At 35.4% G+C, this 12,244-nt stretch overlaps 1 protein-coding gene across 3 annotated transcripts in view; it reads right to left on the bottom strand.

Moving 5' to 3' along the window:
- CORIN (corin, serine peptidase) overlaps positions 1-12,244 on the bottom strand; it is a 134,070-nt gene that overhangs the window by 33,944 nt on the left and 87,882 nt on the right. For all 3 annotated transcript variants that reach the window (XR_007166609.2, XM_048072933.2, XM_048072932.2), the window contains 3 exons: positions 8,460-8,691; positions 3,024-3,169; positions 673-780 (listed from right to left, as the gene is read on the bottom strand). Coding sequence is in view for 2 of the 3 variants with exons in the window: in XM_048072933.2 (XP_047928890.1) it covers positions 673-780; positions 3,024-3,169; positions 8,460-8,691 (486 nt within the window). In the remaining variant the exon portion in view is untranslated. The remainder of the gene's footprint in view (positions 1-672; positions 781-3,023; positions 3,170-8,459; positions 8,692-12,244) is intronic.

Genomic DNA, 12,244 nt, shown 5'->3' on the forward strand with positions numbered 1-12,244 from the left:
TACAAACTCCCTTCTCTTTCTCAGAATATTCCTGCCAGCACATACAAGGACATATACTGACCGAGAGATTTGTTGGTTATTCTCAAGCTCAAGACATCCCCTTAAGTTGAGAGTCAAGAGCTCCTCTACCATAAATTAGCTCTGAAATGTACTGGAGAATAAATTTTGTGGTTACCACTTTACACTTGTACCGATTGCTAGCGGTTGACCAGAATTCACTTCAGTAAGCACAAATCTTCTGTCAATATATCATAATAAGAATGTTACTGTGTATACATTTAAAACTACATCAACAAATTCAAGATTTAAACTGCCAGGCAGCCACATTCTAGCTCATTAGAACCTCCATCAATACCAAAAGAATTAAATCTGCAGCATTTCTAATCTTGATTACTAAATGAATACTCAAACATCCTGGAACACAGTTAGCAGAATCTCAATTATCAAATATCATAAATTGTATTGACATTAATCAAGAAGAATTCTTGCTAAAGTATTTTAACCGCCACTAGTCTTAAAAAAAAAAAAATCACTTCAATTACATTTTTCTGGCACAAAATGGAGCTTATTCCACAGGCTGTCATGCTATGGTTGAATTAACTGAAGAAAACCAACATATTTTTCTAATGCTTCAGCTACTCTTTGTTTGGAGAGTACCCTCCCTTTATTTACCACAGCTGTCTTCATCACTATCATCCTCACAGTCAGCCTGACCATCACATCTTCTGGATGCAAGGACACACCTCCCAGAACGGCATTTGAAGTGACTGGGTGAGCACTCTGCCGATGACAAGGAAAGAGAGAAACAAGACTCCATAAACTGAAAGGTTAATCGTCACATGAGCACTTACTTATTTATCACTGAGACAGGAATAGAAGCCTTTTGAAACACTAAATTGGAACTGTGTAGCAGATAGGACTGTTCTTAACAATTGCACTGTGAATGGGGTGGAACATTTTCCAGAGCTCTGCCTCACATGCTACCCTCTGTCATATTTTAAAACTATGACAGATTACCAACATACAACATTTAGACTGTGGATGTGCATTTTCTAGCAACCTTTTTCACTCCTGTGATGTTGCATGAAGCAGAAATAAATCATCATTTAAAAATAACATTATGAAAACAACAAAATTTACACTGTATACTGTCTTGGCCAGCAGTATTCAGCACTGATTGGAAGAGAAGTTAAACAATTCAGCACATAGATTAATTTGGAAAATCATTGATAGTTTGTAATCATTAATATTTTTGTTCTTAAGATTCTTAATATCTTTTGTTATACATGCTTATTCAGAAATATTTCTATAAGATTTTAAGTTTCCCAAGAGACTGATTCTAACCAGCAGTGTTAATTAGTAGAAATCTGCCATTGAATCAACATAACTTTTTAGTAGTAAGTGTGTCAAACCCAAAGACAATTCTGATTAGACCCCTTTATTAGTTACACTGTTTCTAAAAGAACACTAAAAACATCTCCTTTTTCATTCATTTTCCAGGATTATCTAGTTCAATGCTAAGATGAACAAAAAGCAATGAGTCAACCTAGTAGGCAGATTCTCTCTAGTTAAAGTGAAAATTTTTGAAATTCTATTTTTTTAATAAGTCAACAAAAATTAACTCTAGATAGCAATGGAATATACTAGTCCCGTATACTGTAGTATATTTAAAATATAAGCATTATATGTTAGGTTTCAAAGCCGAATGATCTAACAACACAGGGAGGAAGACTAAAAGACATTTTATACCACAGAAAATTAAATCACATTATCTTTCTTTATCTCACCTTGTTGTGTCAAGAATTTGCTTTTATGTTCCTACATACTCCTTTATAATAATGGTAATTCCTTTCCATTAGCCCTTCCCTGTAGAAGGAAATTATCTCATTGTCTCTCAGAGTCTCATGACAGAGGATCTCATTACTATGGTATTATACACCTTATTAAACTCTCAAAATTATATAAGTGCAAATGCACTTTGCTTGAAGAAATGGTACTTATTGCTACATATGCTTCAGCGCCTTCTCAGAATGCTTCACTACTCATTAGCAATTTATCTTCACTCAATGAACTACAGACCAATTAGCTTTCATCCATTGCTTTCTCTAAGAAAGATTAAAAGAAAGATTGTGGAAAGATTATCATCACCACACAGGTGACTGGGAGGAGAAGAATAAGAACTAAACATGATCAGTATATTGTGGGCAGTCTAGCACACACCATTTTAATATTTTCCCAGAAACTTTACTGGCATTTTTGGCAAGGGAAAAAAAAAAAAAAAAAGAAAAGACAGCAGAATCCTCAGACCTCACATTAGACGACCACTGGCAGAAGAAAAAGCTGCACAGCCACCTTCTTTATATATAACCAAAGAACACGTGAATCATTTAAGGCAATTCCATTCTTTTGTTCCACGTTGACACCCACAATGAGTAGGAGTATGGTTGAACTCAAGAAAATTAAATTTGTCAGTTGCTGCTGAAGCTGATTTGCACAGCTCTCTTAAAATACATAAATCGCCAAAAAAACAACAAAAAAGAACAAAAAATAGCTGGCAAAGACACTAACATTAAAATATTTTTCTCAGAGATGTTGTAGGGCTCAGCTTTTCTTCTTTTTTTAGTTTTTAAGATTGTCAGAAGTTTACCTCCTGTTAGAAAAGCATTATTATATAATCTAGATAGGTTTAAAAAAGTGGAGTAAAGGCACTAAACACAAGCAAGCAAGTTGTAGGTGTAATAATAGCAACAAATCTCAAACACTGACTTTCAAAGATTGAGGGTAATTGATCCTTTCTTCAAATAGATTTCTTTTTCTAGAAAAAAAAAATCCTCTTATCTGCAAATTGTGTCAAAATACTCTGCACTCTGATTTGGAATCATTCTCACAGTTACTTGACCAAAAAAGTCACCCTACGTGGCATATTACAATTTAAAACAAAACAAACAAACAAAACACAAACCAGTGTCTTTGGGAAAACAATTAATCTTTAATTTCCTGTTATGTGTATTTGCAGGAGTTACCTTCTACACCTTCATCTGGTGTTAGACAAGTTTGGTTGTCTGAGTTCTCATCTGGAAACTGAGTGCAGTCAGTGTCCTCCGGCCACTGCAGACCTACAATCCCAAGCACAGACTCACAGCGTTCCTTAGACTGTACACATAACGTCCTGAGGAGACAAAGTGGAGTTAAACAAAATATCTGAGTACAAGTCTTAGAAATTCCCAGGTTTTGAGAGCTAATAATCCTAGCCAAAGTTATAGATGGAAATCAAGGAAAAATCAGTTAATTGGATTATATAAAGATATATTGTTACAGTTGAAACATGAGTTTAAATTACAGTATACAAACTATAATCTGAATTATAATAGCCAAATATAACTACTTACACCTATCCTCTCCTCCATAAGGAGAGAAACACTAAGGAACACTAACTGTCCTCCCTCAGGAAGAAACAACAACAAAGCCAAATATATTTTGTACCAATAAAATTCTACCTCTTCTGATAATGCTACCTCAGAAACCACTGCACTACACACATCATTTGAAGAGCGGTGTAGTGCTGAAGAAAGCTTTGTCTCTGACATTTTAAGATCTATAAGAACAGGCAGTTTCTGACTATTTTGGCTGTATTTTAGACATTCACAGCGAATACAGTATAGAAACACTATAGGGCTGAGATACTCCTGGTCAGCCATTTCTGGAGATGTGGTTCCAGAAAGACAAAATATTTAAACCCACAAGCAAAAAAGTGAAGAACTCCCCTGTGATTTAAATAAAATTTAAAGTCTGGGGGAAATCAAAGCACAGATAAACTTAGTCTTGAAGTTACTGTCAGAGCAACAGAAGCTTCTATCACACCTAGAAAAAGGCATGAATATAGTCTTTCTTTTGAATACTTATTTTCTTACCACCAAAACACAGGACCTGCCACAAAAAAGTAGTTGAGCCCATCTATATTTGCTCAAGCCAAGTCTTATATTTGTGATATTTTGAACTCCCGTTTGTTTCCACTGCCTCTTTTTTTGAGAGTTTGATAGTATCACCATTAATGGTATCAGCTTAACCAGCTATGGTATCAGTTTCAAATGTCGCTTTTCATTTTTGTGGAATATTAACTATGCAATATAGGAATAAGATCCTCAACATCCTTTTTGTCTCTCCCCCCAAGCGGAAACATACAACATACTTGACATATTATTTGCATAAAATGTTCTTAAAAACTCTTAAGTTAGTAAGATTTCATATAGTTCCTTATCAGTCATTCTAATACATGTATATGTATTATTTTTGTTATATTTGGCCTGTAGTTCTCTCGACGTACTTTAAATCTATTGCTTCCTTGTTCAGCCACCATGAACACGATGAGCAATTTCTGTATTTCCTAAGGTAGCTCGCTTTTACCTATTTGAAGGTTATGGTGCCTCTCCATAGCCCTGTCTTATCTCTGTACTCAGAAAGTCATTCAGTTGTACCTTTTAGATCATATCTTCTAAAACTATAATCACTCACACTTTCTCCTACTGTTTCAAAGAAAGTTCTCCTTTGTTCTTTCATGTTAAAAATTATTCAACTGCTGGATCCTATCTATTTCTATTTTATTTTCAGTTTCCCTTGTGTTAATTTTAACTTGCCTTTTATCTAAATTGATTAAGTATTCCAGATCTTTCTTCTAGGAACAGAATATCCCTTCATGAAAGGAATTTTATTCCACTCATCATTTTCCTTAGATCTTTTGACCAATGCTGCACTACATTGTGATTGTTGTGTGTTTTATTTACCACATACTCTGCAGAGCAGAAAACATCAGTTTACTCGCAACTGAAGTGCAACTAAAGCACAATGTTCTTAGTCTGTTGATACTTTCTAAACACAGAGTACAGGATAAATTCTATTAGGATTTCCACCTGAAATGAGACACAGTGTACTAAAGGAAAGAGGTTGATATGAATGAATTGATATTGATCAACTATGTTACAGTTACATAACTGTGTGTCTTTCCTTTTAGATCCTCCTCAATATCAAAAATGTCGACTCACACTATTTTATAACTTAAAGTTTCTGAATGGCAGCATTTTTTATTTGTTGATTACAAAAACCAAAACCGACATTAATACGATTAATACATTTAAAAAAAAAATCAATTTTATTAGCTGAAACATCCAAGCCAATTCTGTCTTTCATGTGTTCTCTTTACATTCAAATCTCTGGTCAAAGATGACCCTTTCCAAAAGCTATTGCAAGCCATCCAGTTGTCAATCTGTGGTGAAAGAGTAATGCCTATCCAAGGGCACATAGAAGCCTATTGCAATACTATTAGGAAAAAATGACAATTGGAAGAGCAACTGGTAACTTTTTTGTCTTAAAATCTTTCTCACATTCCCATACTGAGTCTCACAGTTGAGATATTAGAATACTGAGGACATGGATAACAAGTTTGTATTTACTTCTTGGTCAAAACTCATCTCAGACAAACTGTGATGGCTGAGTTACTGTCTATGAATAAAACTAATTGTTTTAATTCTTGCTATCAATTAACAAGAGCACATACCACAAAGCAGAGAAATCACATGCTTCTCCGTAGGAGTAAAGAATAGAAGATTAAAAAAGAAACGTAGCATAGAATTGTGCAATTTTCTGCAAGTTAACTAAAAATATCTCTTTGTCCTCCATTCCATAATGTCCATAATGTGATGCCTAAATTGATGCTTAAGCATAAGGGGCATGAAATTTGACCAGGATAATTCTTCATGTATATCTGTCACTGTTTTGTAACAACAAAGTCAGCTGGAGACTTCTCAAATACACAGGTAGTGTAATTTCCATGTTATTAGAGGCTACCATGACAAGGAAAGCATTTACTGAAACATCTGATCCTCCCAAAATAAGGGAGGCTGATAGACCTATTAGAACGTCATGAGCCACAGTATTTCCAGATTCCGCAAGATGCTGAGCAGTTTCAAGTCATAGCAAAGATAGCTTGTCATTACAAGGATACAAGAATTTATGAGCTTATTCCACATGTTCTTCATCTGTGAAACTCCATAGTTTCAAAGGGAACCTAGGAAGCTTAGCTTCAAAGATTACTTCACCAGACCTGGACTAATACTACCAGTGCCTTCTAAGAGATGAAGAACACTGCTCAGAATTTGAAAACATGCTTGATAGATCAATTTAATAACAGCAAGTTCAGTTCTTTCGAAAAATCTCTTCATCTGTGCTCCTTACTTAGAATAAACTTGGAAGACCTTCATAGCTAATGAAAAGAAAGCACGACGGTCAAACTAATAACACAAAGACAATGAGAAGCTTTACAAAACAGGGACAGATGTTTTATACAGGGGAAGTAGAATTAAAATCATTGAATAACACCTCCTAGAATGAAAAGGACAGTGTGCCAGTATTGAAAAAATAATAGTAATCTAATACATCTCTGTAAGGAATATTTTTATAATGGATGTAGAATTATAACACAAATTTTCAATTCCTGGTTGGAAAGTGCATTTTCACTTCAAAAGCTTAGTGCAGAAAAACTGCATTAGCTGAGCTCCATTTCATATTTACAGAAAATACAAGTACATCCAGTTCAACTCAATTAACTACGGCTATCCTTGAACAAGAGGGCAGTTGTTTTGCAAAGGCAGCAGCAGAATCTCAGAATACAGTTTCTGTACTCAGAATATAACATTCTGCCTTCTAGGATCTTCAACCTCTAGTTAAGTAGATGTATATTTATATTGATATATTGAATATTTTTTTCTGCCCTACATTTACCAGTTACCTCAGAGTCTATTAGTATTATGAGTCTATTTGTTTTCATTTCTAAAATATTTTTATACTTTTACATTATTTGTGTCTGAAAGTATTCCTAAAACATAACTGTAAATCAAAATAATTATACTTCCTTATATTATTTTATTACTTCTTTTATACCACTGAGGAGCATGTAAAGTGCTACAGAACTCAGTAGGGCCTCTACAAGGTATCCTTTCCTCATAAAGTCACTCTCAACTCGTGACCTAACATAGGAGCAAAACATATAAACAGTTATAAAAGTAAAGCTTTGAATCCTAGAATTTAAAAATTTATGTTGTATATTCAATATGATCTAAACGTGATATTAGTCCTGAGTTGAACAGGAAGTGGGGACTTCCAGAGAGGGACTTCAGACTAAATTTTCTGTGGTTTCTATGTGTTCCTCTTCATGTTTCTGTTCAATTCCTTAAAGTTGAAGACTGTTCTTGTAGTTTAGCTGTATTGTGATACTTCCTAAAATTTGTTAGCTAGATATGTAACTAGCTGCTGAAGCCTACAAGTTATTTTTTGTCCCTTTACGTTAAAGAAAGACCATTTTTTTATATGTTATACTGCTTTCTTAAAAAGAATAATAATAAAAATATAGACTTGGTTTTCAAACAAGCAAACCCAAAACAGAGCTTGCACTCTAACTTCCCACTATCTTATATGTGATATTCTAACTTCCCTAGTACGTCCCTACGGGAGAATTAAGCAATATATTAATAAATTTCCTTGTGACTCAACTTCAGTTTGCACTAATAAGTATATCAGTGGACTAGGAAAAGTTATCTGTCAACCAATGCTACACGGTAGGTAACCTTAGAACATGTATTGCAATTTTCAATGCAGTTTTCTTTTAATGCAGTTTTCTTTCAGTGAAGTAGGGGTTAATTGCACAATACTTTCAGGGCAGGGCAGACCCAAGAAAAGAGAGAGGAACACAGCATGAGAAGGGTCTAGCTGGCAATAGCTCAAAGAGCTCTGCCTGCTAATCAGGTTTATTAGCTCTCCTAATGTTCCACGACAGCTGCTGCCAAAGCCACAATATTTACAGAATAGATCTCTTTTGAACAAACATGGGCATAACCATGGGCATAGAGGTATACGGTGATGTTAATTGATGAAGATGGTAGAAAAATTAAACTATTTTATGCTTTCTGCTTGTCAGATTACAATAAAGAATGATCTGGCAAAACTGCAACACATACTTTATGACACTCCTCTAATTTAGAAAGGTAATTATGCATCAAAACCTTAGATTTTGTTGGTATTATTTGGCTATGGCTTTGCATAGATAAATGATATATAAATGCAAAGAACTATTACAAAGGCTTATGTTCCAATTCAAATTAATTGATCCTATGTTTAAACACCCTTTATAGTGTTGCAATTCTAATCAAGCAAACAATGGAAAATGCTTCATATAAATACCCCATCTATGCATTTTGAAAATTAATAGAACTGTTGTTCCTCTCTTTGTTTTGAGAAACTAGACACACATAATAAATGGCATTTAACACTCTTGTAAAATATGATTCTCTACCTCTTGGTACGAAATTTCAAAACAAAATTTCTGGCATTTTCAGTGAAGGCAGAAAATTGAGAAAGATGAATATGATAGACAAAGTCAGTTAAGAATTAAATTAAGTATCATATAGTACCTGCAAGGTGGGATCCGCTGATTTGTATTGGGGTCACATTTTGGTACTAAGATTGTACAGGCAAAAAACATTAAGTACTTGTAGCAGTTGGTCTGAACCAAGGCTGGGAAGAGAGAAGACTCCCAGCTGACAGAGGCTTCCTTCTGAGTCCTGTGGCCCAGGTAGTTTGGGTAACTAGTGTAGTTGTAAGGCAAGTTCATACAGAGTTCCAGAGTAATTGGTTCACACTGACCTTTCACAAAAATAAATAAATAAATAAAATTTTAAAAATTATATTTTTCCCAAATCTGCAGTCAGAAATATTTTTCCATTTTCTATCACTATAGAAAACAATGTACAGAATTTATCTTCAATTTAGATTGAAATTCAATTTAGTACTGAGACTAATATGACATTTTATTTACTTCACATTTCTAAATGAAATTTAATTTTACTTACTTTTAATTTTGGATTATTTAATTTTACTTACTTTCAAGTATCCTTGAAAAAAAGTATACTATTCAAAAAGACATTTGTTATGAAAAGACTGTATATATTTGCCTACTCTGGAAGCAAATGAATCTTAACATGATTAATATTCTCCACCAGACAGCTGCTAATATCAGTTGCCAGCACAGTGTGTGATCCGATTAGCTGGGTCTTTGAGAGGAAGTTGAAAGAAGATCCAACAGTCAGTCGTTCAGCTGATCAGCAGAATTGGTCAGTATTTCTTGGACTGACATTCACTATTATAATCTCTTTCAGTATTTACCTCTCTAATGTGAGGAACATGATGTTCATTTTGGATACAGCTCTTCCCCTCTGCTGAATTCTTGCATATGTTTCTTTTTTTATGCCTCACATTTATAGTGGTTAAGGTGAATTCTAGAAAAAAAAATCTAGTAGGATAGGTCTTTATATGTTCTCAATATCATTACAATTTTCACACTGTGTTTAGAAAGCTTCTATCACATTATTTGCAAGTGTAATTATAGGTTTGAAAAGTACTACCTTGAATCTTACACCCAATCTCCCACATCACCAACCAGTGTAACAAACAGAACATATACTACAGGTGAACATCTGACTGAATTTAAGTACCCCAAATATTAATCTTTCTTTCTGATATCTATCCTTACGGTTCCAGAGATATTGCTGCTCCATGTATAGTATATATAAGCACAATTTAGTCAGTGGGAAACGAGGGATAGAATCCATTGCATGTTATCCTAACTAACCAAGATATGCCCATTTTTAATATCTCCATATTTTTATTATTGCCCTATCCTGCTCCACCTGCTATACAGGAATTAGTTCCAAACAGTAGCATCATAGATTATACAAGATATGAGGATGTATTGTCTACCCACAGAACTCTGAGACCTCCCAGCTACAGTTTAGACAGAATTTAGTGGGATATTTTGCTGAATCACAGAATGGTTGAGGTTGGAAGGGACCTCTGGAGGCCATCTGGGCCAAAACCCAGCTCAAGCAGGTCCACCTAAAACTGTTTTTGGCATGATCATGTCCAGGTGGCTTTTGAATATCTCCAAGGATGAAGATTGCACAACCTCCCTGCGAAGGGAGGGCAGCCTGTTCCAGTTACCCACACAGCCAGAAAGAGTTTCTTGATGTTCGGACAGAACTTCCTGTGTTTCATTTTGTGCCCATTGCCTCTTGTCCTGTCACTGGATACCACTGGAAAGAGTCTGGATCTGTTGTCTTTACGCACACACACACCTTCAGATATTTGTTCTGTTATCCTAAATATGTTCTAACTGCATTACAAAGCCAGCCTAAACTGATTAGAAATTATCACATATGGACAACATCCATTATATTCAACACGTATAACATGAGAAATGTGTCCTATGCCTAGCCAGGAATTTTCCAGCAAAAGACTTATCTGGGTCAGAAGATGCTGCTTTGTCAAAACTGAGATTTTCCATAGGAATTCTCATCTCTTACTGAAGATGAAGTAACTCTGGTCTTACAGCAAAAGTAACATGAAAAAAGTACTTCCAGATGTTGTACAAGAAAAATCTCTCCCAAATTCTCTTGCTATTCTATTTCGTATAAACAATTACATATTTACTGGACTGAAAAGGGAAAAAAGAGAGATGATCTAGCAGTCTAATTCAGATTACGCATTACTCTTGCTGAGAATTAAAGACTGCTGCTCACAACATGATGAGGACATATTTCCGCTAAATATATTTGATTTCTCCTTAACTAGTGTATGTGTCCCAGGATAAATTGCTTCCTTTTCACCACAAGGGGGACAATTTCTAGTGGGAGATAACATATCCATGAATTGCAAGACACAGAGGAGAAAATGACTGCAATAATTCAATGAAGATATCTGAGATTCCAAGCAAGAAAAATTAAATTATTAACCTTTTATTAAAAGTTTGTTTTAAAAAAAAAATGAAGTGGGTTGTTATTAGGTTTGTAGTATATGGATACCTCCCTTCCCATTTCATAACCCTTTCTAAATATCTGTTGAAGGAAAACAGGCAAGATAAATAAATAAATATATTTATCTCAATCACTTTGGAAGGTTCCATCTCACTTGGATAATTTGGTTAAGGATATGGATCAGAGTACAGACCAACACAAGTGATGTCGATAGTAGGCACTTGCTGCAGACCACCTTAGCAAAAACAAGAGGAGGTAGATGAACCCATCCTTAGGTAGCTGGAAGATGCTTCATGATATTGCAGTCCCTGGTGCTTGTGGGGAGTTTCAGCTATACCGATATCTGCTTGAAGGACAGTGGTTTCATCTTAAAGGAGGGCCTCCTCAGAACACAAGAGCCCATTCCAATGTGAAGCAAGTGGGGCAGAAAAAGCCAGCATAGCTGAACATCGATCTCCTGAAAGATATATATATATAAAAAAAAAAAAAAGCACAAAAAAGGCAATAAAGAATTGAAGAGGAATGGAGAGACATTTCCAAGGCATACAAGGATGGATTTTGGAGCTCAGCCAGAGCAACGAGACTACTGAGCAAGAAGAGCTCTCGTAAGTACACTGACAGCAAAAGGATAGGTAGGAAAAATATTGGTCTGCTGCTCAGTGGGGCAGGGGACCTAGTGACCAGGGCCATGGCTAAGGTACTCAATATCTTTTCTGTCTATGTTTTCACTGTCTGACCTCATTGGAAGGCTGCTTTTTATCATCTTAGAAAGGTCATGGAATCTCATTACTGAAAGAAGGCAAACATAATATCCACCTTTAACAATGGCAAGTAAAGGATCCACGGAACTACAGTCCCCTCAGGCTAACCTCAGTCTCCAGAAAGATTATGGAGCAAAACCCTTCCAGAAGACATCTACACATGAAGAAATAAAGGTGACTTGGAACAACCAGCATGGATTTCTAATGGGAAAATCATGCCTGATAATCCTGATTGCTGTCTACGACAAGATATATGACTGTGATTCCCTTTTATTCAGCACTGGAGAGAGCATACCTGGAGAATTGTGGTTTTTGGCTCCCTGATTCATAAAAAGAGATTGACATACTGGAATAAGGTCAGTGGAGGGCCACTGAGAAGGCTGGGGGACTTGAACATATGATATACAGGCAGAGGCTATGAAAATAGGGTTTGTTCAGCCATAAAAAGAGAAGGCTAAAGGGAGATCTCATTGCTGTTAACAATTACCTAATGGGATGGTGCAAAGAAGATGGAGCCAGACTATTAGAAGTACACAGGTGAGATGAGAGGTGAAAGACACAAGTTGGAACCTATCAAATTCCAGTTTAACGTAAGGAAAAGAGGTTTTTACCATGAGGGAGGCCTAA

Source organism: Anser cygnoides, chromosome 4 (assembly GCF_040182565.1).
Source record: "Anser cygnoides isolate HZ-2024a breed goose chromosome 4, Taihu_goose_T2T_genome, whole genome shotgun sequence".
In the NCBI taxonomy this organism is placed as follows: domain Eukaryota; kingdom Metazoa; phylum Chordata; class Aves; order Anseriformes; family Anatidae; genus Anser; species Anser cygnoides.